The following is a 26297-nucleotide window of genomic DNA, read 5'->3' on the forward strand; positions in this document are numbered from 1 at the left end:
CGAACCACTTCATCCCTGTGGTAACTCCTGCTTCTTTCTCCTACCTAGCAAAACTTGAGAGGTGCAGTGGGGTAAGAGCCCAAAGATATGATGATATTTCCCCAAGGGTAAATGGGACACTGCGCAGGTCTGGCTTGAGCCCTCTTCCCCCATGGGGCTCAGATCACTGCTCACCCAAGCCCTCCCTGACCCTTGCGCGAGGCTGTCACTGTTTGCTCCAGCCCTGCCTGGTCCTCTCCCTCCTGCATGAGCCTGTCATTGCTCACTTGCTCCTTGCCCCCACATCCCCCCTCCTGCTCACACCCCACTTTTCTGACAAAAGTGGACATTTGTCCTGCTTGCTCTTGCCAACTGATTAAGTCAACAAAAGCAAACAGGACAAATGCATCCTTTTGGGGAAAAAAGTCAGGACGGCTGGGACAGGACTTGAAGAAGAGACTGTCCTGGTCAAAACAGGATGTATGGTCGGGCTAATAACTCAGAGCTCAGCCACACTTTTTCGTGCAAACCTCCCAAGTACAGCTTAGCTTGTGGAATTCTGGCCAGAGCCAGTCCTAGAGGAGCTGGCCCAGCCAAACCTCTGTGCCTGGAAGCGACAGAAGTAAATGTGAGAGCCTCTTCGCCCACCTTTTAAAAAAGAAAGAGGACAGAAGGTGTAGCAGTGGGAGAGAGGAGTGAGTGGTAGCCACCTAGAGGAACTGAAGAAAATGGCACTCTCTGGTTCCTTCAGCAATTCTCACACTTCCTGTAAAAAGATGCAAGACAGGCTCTGATTTTGGCATGTCTGGGTCTAGTCCTAGCTGGAACCAAGTAGTGAAGAGGCAGCCATGAAAGTGAAGAGAGAACTCAAGCTCCACAGGACAGGGTTTCATTTGAGAGAGTTTGGGGTATTAATTGTAGATGAACCAACATATCCATGACAGCTACCAGAAAGTTCCTCTCTGGAGAAAAGAAACCATGTCTTCTCAGCAGAAAGCATTTAGACAGGACTCTTTCTATGGGGTGGATAAGGTGATTTCACCTTTCCCCTGAGCAGTTAAGCACTGAACAGACATTTCTTATCATAGGCTCATCCCTGCAACGCTCTACTACCAACCTGTGGCTACCAAAATACTTCTGAGCCAACATACAGCCCTTGTCCATCAGCACCTGAATTACTTTTAGCACAGATCCATTTAACAGCTGTGCAAACTGACAAGGATCTAATGATAGTCAGGGGACCAGATACAGCATAGCCACAGCTCCCAGACTCCAGATACAAAGCTGCATTAGGAATCTATTTTGCCTGCCCACTGAAACAGACTTCAGCTTGTATACAATGGTACACAACCATTCCATCAATTCAATGAGACTTCAGTGAAAACATCAGTCCCCCTTAGACATACAAAAAATGGCTTAGTACTTTTAGTTTTGCTGTTTCTGCTTTTAAATCTGAGGATTTATTTTACTCAATAGTACCTAACACACATTAGGTAAAGGTCTTATGAGGCAACACATGCCAGAATGCTGTAGAGGGCTTGAGATTTTATTTTACTTCCAAGGAACCTCAGTTTTATTTTTTTACACTGAATAATTTTCTGTGTCTCTTTTATCTCTCCTTGAACTAAAAGGACCTGAAGTAAGCCAGGCATGTTTCAAAGCCATGATTTTATGAAGCACTGAACACTGAGATGGATTTTTGCTTTGGCTGACATTTTGTTCCACAGGGGTTTGTTCCTTCCCTTTTTTCAGGGCCAAATTCAGAATGAACGCACACAAGGAAGGTACCCATCAGTAGGTCAGTGTAATTTACCTGCAGAGGGAGAAGAAGCTGGGTTGATTCTGTCAGATATTTTTATAGCATCTGCCCTACTAAACCACAAGAGCATTTAAGCACTGAACCAACCAATATAAGGGTGTTAGAGACTGGAAGATTTAGGACATCCTTGTTTTATCTCACAGTCCTCTGTTGGTTGCTCTTCCTGCTCCAATCTCTTCTTCCCTTAGCATTTAATTCACACAGACTTAATGATGTGCAACTCACACCAGCTCCAAACTGACATCACCTCTGAAAATAGCCCATTATTTTCTGCCAAGTCAAAAACAGTCTGGGCCTCAGATGGGAAGAGCAGTCCACAGCCTCAGGGCCAGGCACAGATTATAAAAAGAAAGTGTGGCCTCTGTGCTACCTGAACCTCCAGAAGCAGATGTGATCCACCAAATTCTTCTTGGCTGCTAAACTAAGGCCATGTCTACATCTAAAATTTTGCAGCGCTGGTTGTTACAGCTGTATTAGTACAGCTGTATAGGGCCAGCGCTGCTAGATGTGGCCACACTGCAGCGCTGTTGGGCGGCTTCAAGGGGGGTTCCGGGAATGCGAGAGCAAACCGGGAAAGGAGACCAGCTTCGCCGCGGTTTGCTCTCGCGTTCCCCGAACCACCCTGCAAACCGCAGGGAAGGAGACCTGCTTGCTCGGGGTTCCGGGAACGCGAGAGCAAACCGGGAAAGGAGACCAGCTTCGCCGCGGTTTGCTCTCGCGTTCCCGGAGCCACCCTGCAAACCGCAGGGAAGGAGACCTGCTTGCTCGGGGTTCCGGGAACGAGAGAGCAAACCGGGGAAGGAGACCAGCTTGATTACCAGAGGCTTCCTCCTTCCACGGAGGTCAAGAAAAGCGCTGGTAAGTGTCTACATTGGATTACCAGCGCTGGATCACCAGCGCTGGATCCTCTACACCCGAGACAAAACGGGAGTACGGCCAGCGCTGCAAACAGGGAGTTGCAGCGCTGGTGATGCCCTGCAGATGTGTACACCTTCAAAGTTGCAGCGCTGTAACTCCCTCACCAGCGCTGCAACTTTCTGATGTAGACAAGCCCTCAGTAACAAAAGGCAGGAAACAACCCTCAAATCAACAGACCTGACGACTGCTCCTCCAGGTGTTCTAGCTTGTTCCCTGTTCAACCTGCATTGTCACCCCCTAATCTGGGTTGAGCCTCGTTTATACATAATCCCCTTTCATCCTGAAGGAGCCCCAAATGCTTAACTACACACACACCACATTGGGATCATTTTGCCCCTCTCTGAAGTACAGGTCTGTTGCAACTTAGGCGCATTTAACATGCGCAATTTCAGCTTTACGCTGAACGGCCCGGAGTCTGGGGGATGTGGCCTCAAGTGGAAGAGACGTGGCCTCAAGATTTAAAGGTCCTGGGGCACCAGCTGTGGCTGGGAGTCCCAGGGCCTTTAAATCACCCAGGGGGCTCGCAGCTGCAGAGGTGGCTGATAGCCCCTGGGGCGAACTAAAGGGCCCGAGGCTCCAGCAACTGTGAAGCTTCGGGCCCTTTAAATGCCAGCCCCAGCCTGGCTGCCAAAGCTGTGGGCGGGATTTCAAGAGCTCTTGCGGGCTCCCCACCGCGGCGGGAAGCCCGGAGGAGCCCTTTAAATCCTGCCCACCCCTCTGGCTGTCGGGCCGGGGCCAGCATTTAAAGGGCTCCTCTGGGCTCCTGCTGCTGTGGGGAGCCCAGAGGAGCTCTTTAAATGCTGCCCCGGCCCTGCTGCCGAAGCTGCAGGCAGGATTTAAAGGGCCTGGGGATATAATTTTCAGTACACGCCGTTTTCGCTTTACGCGATAACCGCAGAACGGAACCCCCGCGTATGATAAGACTTGCCTGTACAGCCACCATGAAGGAGAGAAGAGCTTTACTCAGGCCATTTGTATGGGAAACATCACAGCAATGTGAAATACTGAGAGCACTTTGCAAGCTTTCCATGCCTATGCACCTCCTCACCTTAAGAAATCGTAGCTGTCTGCCCACCACAGAGCTGTGAAGGGAGGTGTGGGAGGCCAGCTGAGAGGGGGAAAAATACAGCTCTTCAAAACTTCTGCAGAGACAGAACTCTGGACAAATGAGGCAACCATAAGAGCTCTTAGTCTGACTAACAGAGACAGTCGGGGTCCCAGCAGCCACATCCAAACACTCAGAAGATCCAGCACAGTCTGATTACTCCTGATAACCAAGTGGCTTCAACTCAACTTATTCAGAAAGAGAACAATGGAGCAATCACAGGCAGCCCAGGGAGGATCCGCCCTAGATATATAGGGCAATCAGACATCTAATTAATCAAAACACTATCCAAAAAGAAGACTGACTTTTGCCATAGTCATTAATCAGTGATCACAGTGCCGGGCAAGGGGGTTGGAGAAATATATTTTCATTCCACATGAAGAGGTAAATAATGACCAGAGCCACATTTTGGTAGAGGAGCTCTGTGGGGCCTCTTGTGTTCAGTAAGCACCTGAATAAAATGTTTGTCTTTGAGCCCCAGGACAGCTCGCTCAGGTTTTTAAGTCTGCATGTTGTCATTTTATTACTGAGCCTGAACCAATACCCTGAAGGGGTTTTCCTCAAACACTCACCAGAAATGCCAAAAATGGATTGCAGGTGAAACTGCTATGACTTGCACGTGCACAGGGACAGGACTACTTAAAGGGAATGCACAAAGGACTTGAATTTTTAGTGGGTGTTTGCACCTGCAAAGTGCAAGCACAGGTACAGATGTGATGAATTCTGGGCAGGGAGGAGTCGAACCAAAACCGAATCGGCTTAAATCAGTACCAATCCTGAACTATACTTCTGCCCTACTTGCTGAACCTCAACTGGAACTGAACTGGGGGGAAAAAAGGTTCAGCATTTTTAAGCGCAATATTTTAGAACACGACTGTGATCTTATTTTCAACGAGACAACAAAACAACAAGTAGGTACGTGATGACTACCAGAGAGATCTGCCCTGGAATACTGAGATGAGAATGAGAAGAAAAACAAGGCCAGCCACAAGAGTAGGGAGGGAGAGAGGAAGCTTAGGAGCTGCCTGCACACCACCTGAGGCAGCAGGATGCCCCAGAGATAGATGGACCATCTCTGAGACACCCTCCTGAGGACAGAAGCAGTGGAATGCTTCCTGGTCCCAGAAGTTAACAATAACTCATCCAGCCCAGCTCCCCAACCTTTCTCCCCCTTAGATTCCCTCCTCCCACTCACCCTCAGCCCTGGGGACAGCTCGTTCCTCCACTTGATCCAGGGGCCCATGCACCAAATTCAGATTTATCTTCTCACAGAGCAAACATTAGAAAATGTTATTTTAGTTTTCTCAAACCAACTGTTCATAGAAAAAAATAATGGTGTTTATTTGACAACACAAAAGCATTAGGAAAACTCATGTAAAGTTAAAGTTCATAAATAAACGGCCAAAAAGCAAAATAGTTTCAATTTTAGGTTTCAACTCTCCTTGAGTTTACTTCCACTGAGCTTAAAATTTGATCTGAACCTGTTGAAACCGGTAACCGAGTGATTTAAAAATAAATAAATCAGAACTAAGCCTGAATACACTGAACCTGAATCAAACCAAAATAACTACCACTTTGACTCCTTGATTCTGGGCATGCACAAGTGGAGGCAGACTCCGCAGAGGCTGGCCTGAACATTTATCCATATATAAGAAGCTTGCTAACTGTTTCTTTTATGTCCAATTTTCAGTCAGCAATGAATATTTATGAGGCAGACACCATAAAAAGCCCTTTAACAATCCAGTGGCCTCATTTTTCATGGGAGCTGTAAGGTGCTCAGCACCTCTGAAAGACAGGCCCCTTGTATATACAGTTAACATGGTAAAGATCATGTAACCATAGGGATGGGTGCTCAGTAGCGTTATCCATGACAGTCTGGTAGAATGCACCATGCAGTCGACAATTTCCGAACAGAAAAAGGCAGTTTGCTGTTTTCACTGAAATGCTATTGTTTCTTGCCTACTTCAGTGTTTCTGTTGTCATCACATAAAGGAGTTTTCTATGCTGTATTTCTATGGGCTCAGGCTGTGCCAGCTTGCTGCTTCTCGATGGGTGTTTTCACGCCGACATGAATGTGGGCAATCTCCTCTGCTCAGTAGATTGGCTGCTGCTTGTTTTTAAACCAGTTAAGGGATCTTCATATCTTAAACCACCACCCTATCCCACTCTCACTTCACTCGCTTCTGTAAGAACTGCCAGTGTTTTCTCCTTAAGCTAATGTTAGAAGCCAATGATCAGAAGCTGGGAAGCTACTGTATAAATAAGAACTGCACACACTCTTCTCAGACCTCTTGTCTTTGCTATTTCAAAGAGTCACCTTGTGCAAGCTAGTATGACTCTCCTGTTAGATTTCAGACCTCCTGCCAGGGCAGTGAAGTGGCAGCAGAATTGTTTTCAGTATGATTCAGAATCTCTGTCCTGTTGCTGCAGCCCTCAGATATACGGTTAAAAAATGTCCTCCCGCTGGCAGCAGAGTCTACACTGCAGGTGAATGTCCTGGCTTTTGTTTTGGTCCAGATCTAGTGGTGACTGCAATCCAGAAGGAATGAGTCTGCACACGGAACACATGCAGCTCAGGGTATATCCTGCTCCTGTCACTTGATGTTTAGAGTTGTATGTTGTAAGAGCACTCATTCTTTCTTAGATTAACAATAATCCCACATTCACACTGAGCTACTGGTCACTCTTTGAGAAGCATCTGTAGTAATCCATCATTTAAGCTAGTTTGACAAATGCAGTGGAATGACCCAAACCCCATGAACTGAAAATCCACTCCCAAGTATATACAACTCCAGTCTAGTGCTTAATTTCTCTGACTCCAGTCCTCTGACTATGGGTGATGAAACCCACTCAAGAGACTTGATTAGAAACTTTAGGTAAACAGCTTTAAGTAGAAGAGTGCAGAGTGCAAACTGTTTGCAGGCAGGAAAGCCTTTCGCCTCTTGGCTCTTCATGAAGGGTTTAATGGCTTAACGCTGTTGCCATGTCTATTCTGGCTTACAACAGAGCAGCGACGACAATAACTACCTTTTTGCTATAACCACAGTTGCTTTCACAGCATGTTTTGCAAGAAAACTAAAAGAAACCTGACGTCATTCCGGATGGGAGGTGTTTTCTCTCCACCAAGAGTGCTGCATAACCCATGTTAAATCAGAGCAATTTCCTGGCGTATAAGAGTACATCTAAGCTGCAATGAACAACCTGTGGCACTGAGTCTCAGAGCCTGGGTCAACTGACTCAGGTCAATGGGGCTTGGGCTGCTGGGCTCAAAATCGCAGCACAGATGTTCCTGCTCAAACTGGAGCCCAAGTTCTGACACTGGGTCGGGGGGGGGGGGAGGTCTTGAGAGCCCAGCCTGAGCAGGACACCTACACTGCTATTTTTAACCCTGCAGACCAAGCCACCTGGGCTATGAGATGTGGCGCCATGGGGAAGGGGTTTTCTTTGCAGTGTAGACGTTACCCTAAAGGCTTCTACGCTTGGCCCTATGATTTATGGGGACTTAGAAATGCCGTCCTATCCAAGTGGATGTCAAGGTGAGCAAATCACAGGTGTGACTTCCACCACTTCCACGGATGTGGCACCCTCTGTATTAGAAACGGCACAGCACGCCTGTCATCCTCGGGGTGTGACCATAGCACTGCAACCTCTGGAATGCAGCTGAACAGAGATGATGAATGGCTGGTCCCTAAGGAAATCCGTCTGCGGCTCCCCTAGCTGTGATTTGTCTCTCCAGAAATGCTGCCACCTGCACAATTAAGCTTCCTCTGTGGTATAATTTAAATTAAAGGGTTCTTTTCTCAAGCACTCCCAAGCCCTTGTTGTTTTGCAGTATCCCTGACAGGCAAGAAAACAAACAGACTGACATGGCCTCATTTACTGCAGGCTGAAACAGGGAGCATTGTGAAATGTATCCAAAGCCATCTCTGACTTTTCAAAATGAGGTGAGCTGGAGGATCCTATCGTTGATTCCCCCAGAGAGATAATTTTAACAGAGAAAGGAGCTGATGCTGTACTAATCTAAGTCCTATCATTCACCTTCACTGCCTTTCAGGGAAACTGAGCCAGGGTAGCTATTCAAAATGTGTCTAAACTCCATCTTCCCAGTGTTTTGCCAGTCTATATAATCTGTTCAAGCAGAGTTAATGATAACTTGCCATTGTTTGTGTAAAGAGGGAGCAAATGAACCAATATTGGAGCATGGATAGTTTATTTATTTCTGTAAACTCTCCCTTCAGATAAAGCCCACACATCAATTTGAACATGTGTCTATATGTGCTTCCCCTAGGATGTTTATGTGATTCACATGACCAGGGAAGAACACACTTCACTTTCAAAGAGACATGTGACCACAAACATTATATACTTTATTACATTATATATTCTGTGTGACATCTACGGGGCATCTCATGTCCACATACACTGTGGCGGGGAGTCTGGAAAGGATCCCATTATATTCAGTACACTCTGCAGAATACCTTTGTTTATATTCCCGGATCTTACCTGCTCGGTGATGAAGGAGCTTGAAAAGGTGATAGCTGACCAGAAGAAGATCCCGCAGCTGAGAATGATCTTCCTATTGAAGCGGTCACCAAGGTAACCAAATATAGGTGCTGCCACCATGAAACTACAGATGAAAACTGCAGAGGGGAGAAAGGCAGGAGGACGTTCAATAAACATCAGGCAAAAAATATGAAAACTAATTTTCTGCAAGCCAAGCCCTCTGGAGAGTACTTCCGCCTAATTAGATGTTCTGCAGCCCTGCTTACCAAGTTAGGCAAAGTGTTCATAAGCAAACAGACTTCTCATTCCCAGAGAAACTTTGGACCAGTGAACTTGGGTTACCTTTTACAGCACTAACACCCCTTAGAGTCTGCTGCAAGCTTACAATTGAGGGATGGGCAAAACGGGCGGGATAAATCAAGAGCCTCTGCTCAAACCTCAACAAGAAGCTGACACAAAGGTTTGAGAGCATTCAGATATAGTGTATAGATGCTGGCCCCCTTGTTGGCTATCTCAGCAGAGGCCCTGGGTGAAACACCCCCTGCAGGGTCACCGTTAGAAGCAGCCTTTTAAGGCAGAGTGAGAGACGTTTTCACTACCATTCCCCTAGCTGCACCTGCGTTTTCACTACCCACCAGGACCTCATGTCACGGTTCTTTAAATTTTTGCCTTACCCAGCATTATGTACACCAGTGAGTAACTATTCCATTACAGGGGCTAGTTTTGACTTATAAGGCGTGGGACCTCTTTATCTGAAAGATTGCCTTTCTCCACATGCCATTCTGACTCAGTTACTGTCAACTCAGGTACCACTCATATAAGGTAGGAGGCAGCTGGCAGAGTATTCTATGCAAGGACTTCTCAGCTTGGGAACTCATTCCTCCACCCCACTCCAAAATAGTCCTTCGGTTTTGTCCATGTTAGATCTAGGGACACCACTACAAACACCTAATGTACATGCACTTAAACTAGTTTACACACCAATTCTATCAATTTGGCTATTAAAGAGACTTATGTTAAAAATCTATACAAGCAAGGTTTAAACCAGCATGTGTCTATTCGGGATTTGCACCGGTGCAACGACAGTGATTTTTACATCAATTTAGGCACACCAGTACAATTCTTCTAACACAGTGTTTCTCAACCTTTTGGATACCAGGGACCAGCTTGCTGCCTTCCTAAACTATGTCAAGGAGACCCCATGGACCAGTGCTGGTCCATGGACCAGTTGTTGAGAAACACTGTTAGAAGACCCTAGTTTATTGACGTCCAGAGCATGCTGGAAGGCCCATGTATTTCTTGAGCTGACAGAAACTGGGTGGGTTCTCGTGGCAAATTAGAGAGAGTGGAAATATGTATTAAGGGTTATAAATCATATTAATATTGGGTGGCTCCTAGCAGGCAAGGTGGGTTTCTGGCATCGTTTATTTGTAGTGTTCTATTTTTAAAATGCTAAGAGGAGCATGTAGAGCAAAGGATAAGTACTCCTTCCATTGAAATGCATGTATAAACAAAGTAATTAAGGGATTTTCATGGTAATAGGAGATAATAGTCTAAAAAATGTGTATAATGCTGGACCATAGGATGCTGTTTTAGAAGATATAGGTGTACCTTTTTACATACTAAAATTCCAGAACCATCAAATTAAAAAAAAACGTGTATGTCAGTCGATATCCATATTTTGCAATCCATACAATGGTACTTTATATTTTGTCTCAACTTTTTATATTTCCTGTAGTAAGCAACATCACAATGCAAACATGTATCGTGTATGTAAACAAAATGAAGGAGTAATTCAAAGATACAAAAACTAGATAAAAAAAGAAATAGAAGTAAACTGCAAGATTATACCCAGGTTCCTGTTTCATTTGTAGAGACAAGCCACTACTTTGCAATACGGACAATATACAAAATCTCACACTAGATACATGGAGCCTAGTTTGGCAGTTCCTGCACAAGCAGAACTCCCAGTGGAATGTACTATTTTTGCTGGAATAAGCTCTTTTCACCAGTAGATCTCAACGTGCTTTACAAAGGGAAGTCAGTATCATTGTCCCCATTTTACAGATGGGGAAACTGAAGCATGAGCAGGGTCATGGTTTGCCCAAGGTCACCAAGTAGGCCACAGCTGGGAATAAAACTCAGGTCTCCCGAGTCCCAGTCCAAGGCTCTATCCACTAGGCCATGCCAACTCCATAAAAGGAGAGCAGGATAAGGCCTGTAGCTACTAGGATGATCAGGCGGTGCTAATCCTACATTGCTACAGTATGTGGAAACACGTTCATGTGTAGGAGCCACAGAGGTCCCTGAACACAGTGTAACTGGTGCAACTCCACTATGCACCGGATTTAGGTTGTCCATATGCACCACTTACACCACTCTGCAGGCCTCCCCCTGTGTCCTCATTGAGAAGAGGTGGGAATGACCTGGGGAGGAGCCAGTTGGATTCACTGCTATGCTGGTCACTGCCTCCCTGTTTTGCTGTAGGAGCTGGGGAGCACGTTGGCTGATGCTCTGTAGCCTGGGTGGGGGTGGATTCCTTAGCACCCACCGAGCCCCTCAACACACATTGTAGCCACTCAAGCTGTGCATTCAGTGAGGGATTTGCCCTGTACTGAACTCGGCTTAGAGGGTTTGACTCTGCAAGGCTAGGCACTTAAGCATGGACGTAATTTAAGCATTTGAATAGTCACTAAACAAGTGACTAAGTGTTTGCTGGATGGGGCCCACGGCGGTCAGCACTTTGCAAGCTTGAGCCCACAATGAACTTGGATCTCTAGAGAGAGAAGATCTGTTTAGAACGAAACAGAAGACGACGACGACAGACCTAAAAAGGATCAGTGTGCTGATTGCAGTTCCAGGTTGAGTGACCTTGGAATCACACTGTAATTCATTCATCCCAGATTCAGAGTCTGCCATTTTTATTCAGACAATAAAAAAGAAAATATTAAAGCAAGCTTCCCAAGAAACTCTCAGCCCTGCATCTCACTTGATTCAGGTACCGAACAGCCTCCTCAAGCCACCTTTGGGGCATTTGGGCCTGAGCCAAAGCCCACAGAAGCCTGGAGCTCACGAGACCTGGACTGTATTCCCAGCTCTGCCACTGGCTTGCTGGATAACCTAGGGCAACTCTTGTCTATTGGCTGTAACAAATTCTGGATCACACCCCTAACATCTAATTCTAACATCTGCGTACAAGCAGAAGACAAGATCCAATGTGCATTCAAATATCCTCTTCTCAACTCACCCAACATCTCCCAGTTCCCCATCAATAAATAATTCCCTTGCTACTCATGGGTCCTGGGGGAACATGATGTTGGAAAATTCTCTTCTGAACCATGCTGGGAGCTGTATCATAGGTTAAAAAGCTGACTTCACAGCTCCACAAAGGAGTAAACAAAGGGACAACAGAAGCTAATAAATAATAAATAGCTGACTAAAGCTGTCACAATAAATTTAATTTGCATCAGATTATTTATGACCCAAATATGCATCAAAGCACTGATTGACTTTTAAGCAAATGCAGAAAATGATGGCTATGTGTTTTGTCAAGCAGATCTGCTTGTTAGATGCATGTCCCACAAATCAATTTTCGCGATTGCTCCTGGATATGACAGATGAGGTTCCTGAGCAGGACAGACAGGTTTAAACAACAAAAAGTGACTCCACACAACTTACAAACTAGGACAGGAAAGCAGAGGAGAATGACTCCAGGGCACCTCACTGGGCAGAAGAGAAACCTGAATTACTGTTCCAGATCTGTCCCTCACTCTGGATCCTGGCCCAGGTGTCGGTGCTAAGTAACCCTAACGGCAGGAAGGATTTTAGCCCCTCCCAAAGAGTTACTGCAAGGGTATTCATTACGCAGAGGGGGAACATGATGGTAATTTGCAGGTAAAGGAAGATAACTGGCCTGTAACACAAAATAAGGAGCTCAGCTCTCATGCTAGCCCTTCCTCATTCTTATTTGCCTCTCCGGCTCCTCTCCCCTTACACAATAGCTTTCACCTCAGACCACCACACTGCAGCCACTGATTGTCTACATTAGAGAGAGGAGAGTGACAAGGAACTTCGTGAGTCAAATGCCATTTCATTAGCCTCCTCCCAATGAGCAGCTCCTCCTTCCATTTGCACTTCCTGCCCTTTCAGAATAGAATCAACTGCTGAAAAGAGAGGAAGCAAGATGGCACAGAGCCAGGCACCCAGTGGGGTTCAGGATGAGCTGCTCAGAAGGTACGTGGGAACGTCAGCACAAACCCATAGAATAGAGGGGTACAGGTAATGGGGGTTGACAGCCATTATGTAGGCTGAGAGGTGGATTACTCTCAGCGAAGGACCAAAAACAGGGCCAAGCAAAGCAGCCAACGCCCAGCTCCGGGATGGAGCTGACGTGCATGCCAGCAGAAGCAACACAAGCCTCCGAGCAGTGGATGAATAAAAACACATTTAATAAATGCCTCCCAGAGGAAGGCTCTTTTAAGCACAAGTGTTTTCAAAAGGGGAACGCATTTATCTTTATCCCTCCTTCTACATCACAACTAAAATGCCTACTGTGGTGAAAACACAGGAAGAGTCTAATTGCCTAAACCCGATGGCTCAGTATCTATTTCTGCCTCTGAATGCCTGACCCACCCTGAGACAGGTGAGCCAGCACACCCAGCAATCTTTCCATATGTGGTTGGAATTACAAAAATTATATTTTTGAAACAACAAAAGGGCAAAGCATCCTCTCTGGGCTGTGTTGCCTACTTCATGCACCGTTGCCCCTGAGTGCTCATTCAGTCATTCTGGCCAGCAAGCTGCCATTCAACTCACACGTTCCTCCCTCAGGAAATAACCAGTTGCCCGTTTGCTCAGTAGCAAAGAAAAAGCCCAGACACTTGAGACAAAGGGCAGGAGGGAGAGAAAAGAGAGGAAGTGCAGAATTTAATGTCTTATAGCCACGAAATCCTCCTGGAACTAGACCTATTGTTTTCCATCTCAAAAAAGATTTGATCCCTGTGGTTGCACCCTGTAATGATGGCCCTAGAAGAACCTGCTGGTGAGGCAGCCAAACATCAGCTTTCCACATCCTCACTCTATTCCTATAGCACTGCCTGCTTTGCCACACACTCCCTCCCTCCCTTGGGACGGCCCAATCCTTTCAGGCCTGTCGGATCCACAATAGCATGTGCTCTGTATGACAGAGGGGAAGATGGGGCTCTACCAAAGGAACCAGGCAGAAGCTGCATTTGATCCGTTACTGAAAAGCTGCTAGGCTCCCACTGCATCTGTTTTTCCATCAGGTGTGAGGCTGTTCTAGTTTCCCAAGAACAACATATTTCTGAACAATGGGAACACCTGAAACACCTGGTGTCTTTCTAAGTTTCAGAGTAGCAGTCATGTTAGAATGTATGCGCGAAAAGAACAGGAGTACTTGTGGCACCTTAGAGACTAACACATTTATTTGAGCATAAGCTTTTATGGGCTACAGCCCACTTCATCGGACGCATAGAATGGAACATATAGTGAGGAGATATATATACATGCAGAGAACATAAAACGTGGGAGTTGCCCAACCAACTCTAAGAGGCTAATTAATTAAGATGAACTGTTGTCAGCAGGAGGGGAAAAAAACCTTTTGTAGTGATAATCAAGATAGCCCATTTATATATACAGCTATATACAAGCACAATCTTTCTCTGTATCTGCAATGGCAAATAAAGTCCTTGCCATCTATGCAGCCAGCCCCGCTGTCTTGCAGGCACTTTCGTTGGGTACTGCATTATTCATGGTTGCTTTATTGGTAAATAATATCACTTAGCACATACATAGCACTTCTAATCTCAAAGCACTTTTCAAAGGAAGCTGAATATCATCAACTCCATTTACAAGATGAGGAAATTAAGATCCGGCGACAGGGGACGGAACTTGCCCAAAGTCACCCAACAGGTCAGTGGCATAGTCAGGAAGAGAAGCCAGATCTCCCGAAGCCCAGTACAATGCCCTACCCACTGAACTGCACCTACACGGGAAGGTGAATGAGTAATGCTAATTCTTCTGCCAGAACCCCAGGACAAAGTCTACATTTTTAACCTTTTGATCACAACTACTGAGAAGAACTTTTATTATCGCACCAAATGCAGAACTGGTCCACTCCACGAGGAGCGTGCTCACCCTGTGGTGCTGCATACTGCTGTCCTCGATACACGAGGGGTCGAATGTGGCTTTCTTGACATGAATGGAGGGGCTCTGATCGCTTGGCAATCCGAGGCCGTATATCATCCTTAGTCATTTTGCTCACACATTTCATCCATCCTTCTCAGCAGCATCTTTATGAATGAAGGGAGAACTGCACTCACATGTGAGATGCCAAGGCATTAATACAATCAGAGCCAATGATACAGGCTCCTCCATCAGATTTCAGCCTCCAATCCATCATTACCACAAACGATTTGATTACGGTAATATTGTCATGTCACTCACCATGACCATTATGTTTTACTATTTTCCTGGCTTGGCAGCCAGTGGCTGGATCCTGCCAAACAAAAATAAACAAAACCATGAGATGGGCCGATTTGAGACAATGAGACTGAGGCACACAGATTTCACAGGTCAGAGATTTGTAGCAATTGGAGGCCAATTCAAAACAATACGCTGAGCATGCACGCTGTATATTGACAATATAGAGACAGCACTGAAAGGAAAATGCACAAAATTGCTCTCAGCGTCTCCAGAATGGAGCAGAGGGCAAAATCAGCTAGGGAATCTTATCAATGTTTCATCCTTGTGTAGTCTGAATTCTTAGCATGCCAATAAGAACACATGGACAGTGGGAGCCATTAAAAGTAAGATACTTCTCACTCACTCAAAGCAATTACATTTACCGTAGCCTTCCTAGCTCTTTGCGAGGTAAGACATTCCAGAATACATTTCCCCATGCTGCTGGGTGTGCGCATGTCCTCCAGATACTCTATACACTGCTGAGGGACTATGGGATAGCTGAACAGATTTTCCCATAATACACTGCTACAGCGTAGCTGCACACACACAGTTGACATGTAGTTATGCTGAGAAACAGGCTTCTGTACAGACCCCTCTCAAACTGCTCAATCTCACAGGGTCCAATGGTTGTCACGGTCTGGTTACAAAAGGACACCTGTAGTACAGACAGGGTCCTGAATGCACAGCTTTCCCAACAAATTTATAACTCACTGAGCTTCTAACAAAACTGTCTACAGGGAAGGATCAAATACTAACAGCTCCATCCCTTCTGACAATTTCAGAAACTGGGTTCCTCCAGAAAATAGTTTTCAGGCTCCCACCAAAGGATATCCTGAAAGTAGACTCTGTGTACCTTAGCTAGCGTGAATAATTACTTCAGTGGGAATTGCTGGGAAATCCACTCCTCTTGGAAACAGAAGAGCAGATAAAAATAGCTGGAGAATCAATGCAATAACATATTAGCATACCAGTGCACTGGGAGAAACTGTGCTAGGCAAAAGGTATCCAAAGTCAAGTGGGTAAAAGGATGAGCTAAAAGCTAACACCACCTCTTAAAGGAGCATAAGATTTACTCTATATTGGAGCAGACCAACAGTTCATCAACTCCAGGATCCTACATTAACGAGTATCTGATTCTTCAGGGGTAGGCAACACCCCCAAGACAATTGTGCAATGCTACACATGCGGGGGGGGGGAGATTCCTTCTAGCACCCATAGTTTACAGTTTGTTTACTTTTTTTGTAGCAGGTCCAAAAAAACTATCCATCAATAAAATCAGAGCTTAAAGCATCTAGTCAAATAATATAACCATCCACTACTAGCCAGAAGGCTCAGAGATAAGAGATTGTGCACAAAACAGCATACACAGTAGCAAAAGCCTCTAAAGCACTCCCTGGCAGCATTTAGATTTTTGGAAGAGCCTTTTATAGAAGCAAGATGGAGGATAAGGAGAGGTCATGACATTGATTACTAAGAGCTGGTTACAGGTGTCAACAGGTGGCTTTGCTTGTCATTGTTGCAGTGGGTTGAGACAGGCAGGGAATATGCCTGCAGCCAACAGGCCATTACCAGAGGGGGGAGGAGGAGGAGTGTTTGCTTTCTGGTGGCACTACCCTCCTCAGCATCACTCCTGTGCTGCTTGAAGTAAAAGCTAAGAACATGGCTGCTGTTTACAGTGTTTGATTCCCACACTTGCATCGGTGAATTTCTAAACTAGCCACCAAGCTGGGATTCTTCTGCCCCAAAACCGTCACAGGACAAGTTTTCCCTGATAGGTGAGGAGGATATAAAATATCTGCCCCATTGGGATAAATCTCCTTCTGCCTCACTTAGCTGTGGGCTTCTCCACAGCTAGTTTCTTCAGCGACATTTCCGAGACCCCGGCAGAAGGCTGGCTTGCAAGCCAAGTTCTACCCACTGATACAAAGCACTGTCCAGGCCAGGGATGGGGACAGGGAAGTTCAGTCCCTAAAGATGAATGAGACATGTGGTTAAGTGATTAAAGCACAGAACCAGGAGCCAGGAAATCTGATTTATATACTTATGGTTCTATCTCAAATTTGTTTTGCGAATATGAGCAAGTCACTTCACCCTTCATGTCTGCTCCCCTTTAACATGGAGGATAAAGCTACTATCCCGCTTCACGGGCGCATTGGAAATATCTGTGGAGTAGTTAGAGAATTGCAGCTGGTAGATCAAATAATCAATACTAATCACTATTGTTATAACACAGGGGTCCCCACGCAGTGCCCACGGACGCAATGGCACCTGCTGGGGCAGGTAAGTGTGCCCGCATACTGGCCGGCGGACAAGCATCCACCGAAATGCCACCTAAAATCGACGGCATTTCGGCAGCAACACCTCTGGATGATGCTGCTTGCCGGCGGTGACGCCTACTGACGTTGCCACTTGCCAGCAGCATTTCGGCAGATGCTCATCCACTACCATGGTCCTCTGTGGCTCGTCATCTGGAGCCCGCCAGATGAAAAGTGGGGGACCAATACATTTAGATGCTTATCAAGACACCTACAGTCTCCAAAATGGGGCTGCAACTCTCCCCTGAACAGGTGCCAGCATGAGGATCCCACCAATTCCTGCTCAGAATGGGCCAGAAACAGTGTGCGCGTCTGGGGGAGAACTAAACAGAATTTAACATTTTGGTTTGGGTTCCAGTTAGATTCTAGAAGAGGAGAGGCAGCAAAATGGTGGCCGAGGAGGATATAAACTGCAATTTTTTGAAATATTTCCAAACATCAAGAAGATCTGAACAAAGTTTCAGTATGGTTCTGAAGTTACCAGAACCCATTCGTTCACCTGTAGTCAGTGAGTCATCTCTATTTTAACTAACTCCTCCCTAAACAAAAGGAAGCTCTAGAAGTCCAAGATCAATGAGATTTGGATTAGAGGATTTTTTATTTAGAATCAACTGTCTTCACTGAGAGACTTTTAAACAGTGTGAAAACATTTCTACCAGCAATAGGTTTTATTAAAGCTTCTAAAACACAACAAAAGCACAAAATTAAAGTTTGCAGTGTTTTTTTTAAAAATAAAACCTTTGTACTGATTAGGTTTAGGAAGACAACATTTCATCGGCATAGCGGATTCAATCAGCTGAACTAGCAAAAGGTTTACGTGTCTGTCTATGAAACGTATGCAGAAGAGTAAGATTTCTGCAGGCTGTGTTGTGGCTGACAGAACTAATTCCAAAAGCTCAAAACAAACACACACCCCTCTTCTGTGAATGTAAAGTAATAAACTCCCTTGTCAGGCAACAGAAGTTTTCTTCCCTTAGGATTTCTCTCTCCATTTGATTTAACTTGGTCTGATGATTTGAGAACTTTGCAGATTAATCCAGTGGATAAGATAGCAAGTCATCCCTTCACGAACACAGCCTCAATACACACAAAACGTGTCTCGTAGGTTTGGTTGCCATTGTGCAATCTTGATAGGGATAATCTTGTTCATTGAGCCAGACGATGAGAATAGATTTGAATCCATTATGGTCAATTCTGAATGAGAACAGAAGTCCCAGAAGCACAGAGTCTGGTCGATAACTTCACAGCACTGAAACATTCTCAGAGACATTTATACAGGATTGTTTTTTGCCTTAACACGACTGCCATAGGACTTAAATGAGATTGGTTGCTGTTCTGGAATCCGTGGTTGACTGAGAAAGTTAAAGAAGGCCTCATTTGAAAAACATACCAGTTCTCTCCCTTCCTTTGTGCTTGATCTGTCTATCTTTCTAACAGGAATTCAGATCATACAATGTATGTCCCCATCTCAATGAGAGCACTAATTCCACATAAAATCCAGAGAGAGCAGAAGGTAGTGTTTCATGAGTGCCAGGTGGTGGGATGACCTGAAGGTTGGAATTTTCATTCCCAGGCTTTGGGTTAGAGAGAGAGGTCTGGAAAGAAACATCTAAACAGTCATGAAAACTGATTATTTTATTCTTCTCTCTCTAGCAGAAATATTTCCCCACCGTATCTATGACATGGCACACACATGGTTGTTGGATTCACTGCAGCCTCAATGAAACAACACCAAGATCATCTTTAATAGCTAGTGATTTGGGGGGCCCAAACTGAGATGCCTTAAAAGGACCTCAGTGCCTGCACTCTCAGATAATCAGGCCCCTATTAGGTGTCTCAAAGTTGGACACCCAAACTCTGAGGCTCCAAAATCACTAGTCACCTTTGAACAATCTTGGCTCAGGGCTGCATTGCAAGTGTCAGGAGACAGACTTCAGAAAGAATAGTAACATACAACAGCTGGCCTTACAGGGTGCAGAGGATGTCACTCAGCTGGGAAGCCCCATGCTGCAAATTTTGGTCACACCAGCTGCAAGTCTCTTCTTAGCCAATGGGTATTTTAAAACCAGCCACTGCCACCCGGAAGCCTGCACTATCATTTGGTAGAAGATTATCCCTCCAGCCTGGTTTCCTATGACAGAAACAGATGTCCATGTGCCATGCTCCTCTGCCCACTCAGCAGTGTCATCCACGGGTGTGTTACAGCAGCAGGATGGAAAAAACCCAGCATGTAAGGAAGAAAATGAACAGAAAGGAAATTGACTTCAGGGTCTGAAGGAGAAGGAGCCAATAGAGATGCCTTCTGTGCTCCTGACTAGGACTCGGGAACAAGTCAGTCCTGATGGTTTCAGGAGAATCTGTCCCAGGCTTTTTACAGGGAATATTGCCTGTAGAATGAGGGTTTGTTTAGATTGCTAAAGCCCTCTCTAGGCCAAGCAGGGTACAGTCAAAGCTACTAGCTTTTAAGACTTGACCCTGTACTCCATATGCAGACAAATTTCAAATGACTTCAGTCAAAAGTATTCCTACCTGAGGAGTACAGATTGGGATCCAAATACAGGCCAAATCGTGACCCTCTGGGCCAAATCCCAGATTTCCATAGGGGTCGGGGTCTGTTCTGTGTGTGTAAAATCATCCCCGCTCCTGGAGGCTGCTTTGTGATTGTGACAACAGCCTCCAGGCAGCTCCATGGCACCAGCTAGACCAGTGAATGTGAGTAGCACAGATTTGTTTGCAAGACTCCCACCCCTCCACTGAGAAGGAATACATGCTGCAGGTGGGGAAAGAAGCAGCTGTGACACATACCACTCTGGAGTCAGGATCCCGCATCAGCCCAACTGCACCAGCCTGGGAGACTGTAGGTCTTTGGTAGGATCTGGTCTGATAAACTGAAGGTGCCTACAGACCTTAGACACAGCATGGCTCAGTTGGACTTCTAGTTAATACACCCAAAGATTTTTGCTATCTGTATGTAATTGGGTGAGGATCAAAATAGCTATTGAACAGCAACATTTCCCTACAGCCAAGGTGACGGGAGGAAGGGGACTGTTACCTTGCATTGCAGACTAGAGCCTATAAAAGGGCACCCACTGCCCTGCTCACTGAAGGGTGGCAGGGAAAGCACTTCAGATGGAGACTAACTGCTTGGGACAGCTCCAGCATAGGACGTTTCCCCAATTCAGAACAACATGGAAACACCTTGTCTGCTTCAATGGCACATGCCCGTCCTCTCACCCACTGGTGCCTTGTTTTTTTATTTTTGCCCCTTGTATTGATGTGCAGCAGGGCAGGCTGTGCTCAGATTGAGCCCAGCATTAATCAGTGCAAACCTAGGCACAGGTGCACTGGGGGCAGAAAGTCCAACCGGAACATGGGGTCAGGGTTTTGGCGATGGCAAGTTATGGTAATTTCCCATCTGTGGGAGGTGCAGAGGCCAAAACTGCCCAACGTGTGCGCTGCGCTGGCTGGGACAAAGTGTGGCCAAGTCACACAGTGACTCCTTGGCCCAGAAAGGAAGTTGTCCCATTGATTTCAATGCTTAAAGTTAAGCATGTCTGTGCTTCAAGAGTTCTGCCAGATCAGCGCATCCTCTTACGGAGCCTCTGGCCGTGTGAAAGCTGCCCCAGAGGAAACCCCAGACAAGGGCAGGTAGCAGTAACAGAACCTGTCTTCCCTGAAAGTCAAGTCCCCCCATTAAAATGTCCAGCTCAGGGATTCTCAAACTTCATTGCACTGCAACCCCCTTCTGACAACAAAAATTACTACATGACCCAAGGAAGGGGGACTGAAACTTCAGCCTACCTGAGCCCCACTGCCCTGTGCAGGGTGGGCCCAAGCCCAGTCACCTGCGGGGGGGAGGGAGCAAGCCCAAGGGCTTCAGTCTCGGGTGGGGGGCCTGTAGCCTGAGCCCTGCTGCCCAGGACTGAAGCCAAAGTCTGAGCCCCACTCCCCAGGGCTAAAGCCTTCGGGCTTTGGCTCCGGGAGATGTGGCTTGGGCTTAGGCTTCGGCCGCAGGGCTCAGGCTTTGGCCCCGAGTGGTGTGGCTCGGGCTTTGGCCCCAGGCGGCGTGACTTGGGCTTTGGTTTCGGCCCCAGGCCTCAGATTTTGGCCCCGGTCCCCAGAAAGTCTAAATACCTGCCCTAGTGACCCCATTAAAAGGGGGTCACGACCCACTTTGGGGTCCCGACCCAGAGTTTGAGAATCGCTGGGACTCTAGCTGGTTTACGTTATAGGTCCCTACGTCAGCCAGAGTGAATCTGGCCTACCTGCTCGTTGTATCCCTAGCAATAACCACTGTGCTAACTCTTCCAGACCAGACGACCGTAAGTGCCATTAAGCCACCATAGATGCTCAGTGGCACAGACCAGTGCTTGCCAGCAAACATGCCACATTTCCTGTTCCTAATTTTTACTTTTTTAACCATAGCACCAAGTCTACATTTCCCCCTTTCCATTGAATTACTAGTAGTTCCATTTCTCGCCCCAGTAACACATCCCAATTCCAGATCATGTTTTAGTTTGCACTAAGTTATTCTGCTTCAGAACAGGAATCAGCCCCAAAACCTGCTTTCTGCAGTAAGCAGAAAACAGGAAAGAGAGCGAAAATACACCATAAAAATACAGTGTATTCCGAGTAAATCCTTTGCTACTTTTAGTTCACCAATTGCAGCCACTTCCTAAGAACAACATTACAATAGAAAATCCAAGAGCTTCTCATGCCATGGTTGCTAATGGAAACCTGCTAAAAGAAACATGTGTCTGGCATATTCTTATCCCAGGGCTTGATTCAGGCTCTGAGTTTTAAAAAAATAAATTCACATATAAATGCCTCTTCCCCTCACTGAGGGAGCCTTTTAATGTAATGAGCTCCTGGTAGGCTTCTGGTTGCATTTACAAAGCTAGAGAAATGATGTGATGCTTGGACTTGTGCATCAAAATAGACCATCTGATCAACAGGGACGCACTCCAGCAAATGGCTCCACTGAAGCCACTGCAGCGCAAAGCTAGGCTTCAGCTGCTATCCCACTATGCCTTCTCCCCCTGTATCAGGGGTTCTCATACTGGGGGTCGGGATCCCTCAGGGAGTCGCAAGCTGTCAGCCTCCACCCCAAACCCCGCTTTGCCTCCAACATTTATAATGGTATTAAATATGGCACTCATGGAAACTGGAGAGGAGGACACTAACAGTGGCAGGTTCTTGGCTGTGGAGATGGTTCCCACAGCACCCCGATCAGAGCTCCTGTCGCACCACTCATGCCTCTCCGCTGCTGTTTTACCCTGATGTGAGTGCTGCTGCCCCCTTGGTAACTGGTCTCCCAGTTACCGCCCCATGGTTCTTTAGGGAGCTCTCTTACTGGCTGATGTGGCGGAGTACCTGCTCCCTACTTTGGGGAAAAGATACTGTGCTTACATTTTCATTACATAATTGGCACCCAGATAGAACAGCGATGGACACAAGCACTTCCTACTCCTCTCTGGCAGTGAGAGGAGCGAGATGTTGAAGTTTTGCTCAAGCTCCTGATCTAGTGGGGCTAAGTAGCCAGGGGCTGTTCTCACGACCTCTCCAGCACAGCCTGTATATGGGGTGAGGACCTGCTACTGTAACAGACCAGCCAGAACTGTGGGAGCGAGGGGTTTACTACATGTTCTTGGCCCTGCGCGAGTCAGGACAGCAGGGTGAGTGAACAGGAAATGCTCCACTATGGGGTGAGATGCTCTAGCTCCTGCTCCCATACTATCCAAAGGAGCACTGCTGTGTGAGTGGTTCTCCTGCATGAAGGAGAAGAAACAGCATTCGCAATGCACTTTTCTACACATGCAAATGAAATGTGCAGGGTTTGAAAGCAAATTCCTTTCACACTGTTCTTGTGTAAACTTCTGACCTTTTCTAAGACATGTATGTACATGTGCAGCAGAGAACTAACAGTTCCAGACACAATATGCTATTTAAAAAAAACAAAAAACACAATGAATCTATTTTAAAGCATAGATACGTCTTTTCAAACTGCGACCAACTTTCTTCACTGAGGTTAATTCAGATCCCTGTGAACTTCTGAACAGATAGCACAAGGACCAGGTGTGACTCTTTTGCTTCTCATTCTTTAGGGGAAGGAAGACATTTGTCAAATTACATTGGAATTCAATGGGTGGTAGGGGGACAATGTATTACACCTTGCAGAAAAGGCCTTAAGAGGATATCAGAAACATCTGATCTTTATTCACCTCCCTGTTCTAAACTACGCAGTGTATGGGCATGGGGCATAACTCTGAAAGTCATGCATCAGCAGCTTTATGCTAATTCGTGTCTTTAGGAATATAAATCACTGTGGAATGGGAATACATGAAAATCCACAGGAAATGTGGATGTAAAAGCAATTGTGGGTAATTTCTATTGTTTAATACCCGGAATTTTGTCTCTCTTCTCTACAAGTGGTTTTTTTGGGTTTGGTTTTTTTTTTTTTTAAGTGCTAGTGAAAGATGATTGACTGATAAAGGGCTTCCTCACCCCCAATTCATTGAGACAAGTTACACGTAAATTTCCCCATGCTGCCCTTACCTGTAGGGGAGAACACAGCAAGGGTGAGAGGGGATTTCAGACTCCATTGCCCTGTTCTGTGGCCTGCCTGTGCAGCCATCAAGCATGAGAGTCAGTGCCCAGTGCAATTACAGTTTTTGTGCTATGAATGCCTCCTGTCCAACAGAAACTGGACCACACGCTCATTTCACAGAAGCCACCTAGTTCAGTGATTAGCACCAATTGCTTCAGAGGAAGGTGCAAGATACCCTGCAGTGGGCAGTTATGGGATAGCTTGCCTACAGGGAGCTTCCTCCGAAACCACATTAGCTACAGGCTGGGTCATGAGGGTTTACATTCCTTCCAAAAACTCGTTTATTTTAATATCTACTGTTATAACTCTGTTATCCTTATAAATATTCAGGCCTTTTTTTTTTTTTTTTTAAACACTCCCGCCACACACAGCCTCGATAATATTGCTTGGGGCACTAGGTTCCACAGGCAAATCACTCATTGCGTGACAAAATGTTCTCTCCTTTGATCAGTTTTGTATTTGCCATCCTTCAGCTTCGCCGAATGTCCCCTTGTCCTGGTATCGTGAGAAAGGGTGAATAGAAGCATCCAATCTACTGTCTCCAAACTCCTGGTCATTACACATGCCACCATCACATTCCTTATTTCTGAAGGTGAGCAAATCTACAGTACACTGCTCATCTCTGAAACTGCTGCTCCAGGACAGGCAGCAATTGAGGTAAGAGAAGGGACATGGAGACCAAATGAGAGTTTATTATAGAGTAAGAGATGGGTGAGCTGAGCTAGACATGCTAGCTAAGAATGTCTTGAGTGCAAATGAACTTGGTGTCTAGTTTCGTTATGAACCACCAATTCCTGAGTGAAGCTGACAAGAGACTGTCTGCGCTGGCATTTATCCCCTACCCTGAATTTATTCTCACTTATTTTATTTCCCCAGCTATTATAGTCTTCAAGTCACTCCATGTGCACAGCTACAGAAACAAAGTTTATTTAGTTCTGACAGCATCTGACCCAACAGATACCTGCAAGGGCCAGGAAAGAGTTACAACAGACACATTTACAATATGCCTTCTTCACTCCAGGAGGAGCGCGGATACAGCACACGGCAAATTAAATTCTCAGCTCAGAACATGAGCTGAATCTCTGTAATCTCTGTAGACACTGTGTGGCTTTTCCCTTGTAATAAAATAACACTTACCGCATCTCTAGCTACGCTCTCTCACTTAGTTATTTCTAAGCCATCTACCACCGTGGTATCTAATCTCCAATATATAGGCTTTCCATGCACTAACCAGCGAAACCTACACTCCACCGAGGAGGGAAGTAAATCAGGCAGTGAAGTTCAGGACCCAGTCCTGGGCAGTGCAAGGCATCCTCAGCTCCCACTGACTTCAATAGCACACAAGCACCCTTCTCATACTTTTCAGCATTAGGCCCTATATTACTTGACCATAACCGCAGAGGGAGTTATTGTTATAGCTGGAATTCAAATTTAGAAAGGTGTGGCCTGAACACAGGACTAGGAGCCATAAAACACTCAAGAGGGATAATCCCAATTTTATAACCAATTCCATCATTAGATACAGTATATACACTAATAGCCATATGAATCTCTCCTCCTGCTTAGGTCTGTTGCCATGGGTTTGCCAATCTGTTTCTCCAAACAATGCACAACCTTTTGCTGTTTCTTTTGCACCATTAGGTGAATACAAAGAAATGTTGGCCATAGACTGTAATTGGCAATTATGCATCCAGGGGGCTACAGGACAAAGGGCTGCACAAATGGTAAAGCCCCAAATAAACACCTATGCTAACAAACAAGCTTCATCAGACAATGAAGAGGGATTACCGATCTTGTAAGGAAGCTTCTGTCTTACATTTGTAAATGGTTGGTGCTATTCCATAGAAATTATTCAAGGGTGATATTTTCCTGGCAGCAATTAGGAACTGCATTGCCTCATGCAGTTATAAAGCAATCTGTTCACATTGTCTGGTTGCCCTTTTCAAAGGGGCAAATTCATTCAGGTGTCTATTAAACAGTGACACATCCCTGGGTTCAGATTAATTTTAACTAAAAACAAAGAATTCCAATTAGAGAGGGGCCTGGGATGGATCACTATCGATTTATAAGGGGACCATCATGTTAACAGCCAAGCGGCATCACTGCGTGACCTGGAAACATCCCCAAACCTCAGTTTGGGGAAAATTCAGCTACTTTGCAATTTAGGAGCATCTCTAGACACACATCACGGCCTCTAGACAATATCAAGGCTACCAGCCATTCCAATTGCCATAGAGGGCTATTATTCTCATGATAAGTGTCCCCCATATTTAGGAGAACTATTCTGACTGTTACGCTCTATTTACAGAATTAGTGCTACCAAAATAAAAAAAGGGACAGTGTAAAGTACTGAAGAGTGTAAGGTTTACAAATTTAACATGTACTCGTGCATCATCCGTTATATTAATGTTAACTTATTCCTTTTTATTTTTATTTTTTTAGCCTCCAAGGATTGTTATTTGATTAAGGAGCCCGTCACTTCCAGATTGTTTGTTTCAATCAGGCCTCAGTAAGCAGCAGGTAAAAGCAATGCCATCTGATGGGTGCTTAGTAGCTCATTTGAAATGA

General features: G+C 45.7%; 1 protein-coding gene across 1 annotated transcript in view; it reads right to left on the minus strand.

Annotated features, from left to right (window-relative positions):
- Positions 1-26297, minus strand: part of SPNS2 (sphingolipid transporter 2) — a 165482-nt gene that overhangs the window by 70578 nt on the left and 68607 nt on the right. The window contains exon 3 of the mRNA XM_030536898.1: positions 8325-8461. Within this exon, the coding sequence (XP_030392758.1) occupies positions 8325-8461 (137 nt within the window). The remainder of the gene's footprint in view (positions 1-8324; positions 8462-26297) is intronic.

The sequence above is a fragment of the Gopherus evgoodei genome, chromosome 17 (assembly GCF_007399415.2).
Source record: "Gopherus evgoodei ecotype Sinaloan lineage chromosome 17, rGopEvg1_v1.p, whole genome shotgun sequence".
NCBI lineage: Eukaryota > Metazoa > Chordata > Testudines > Testudinidae > Gopherus > Gopherus evgoodei.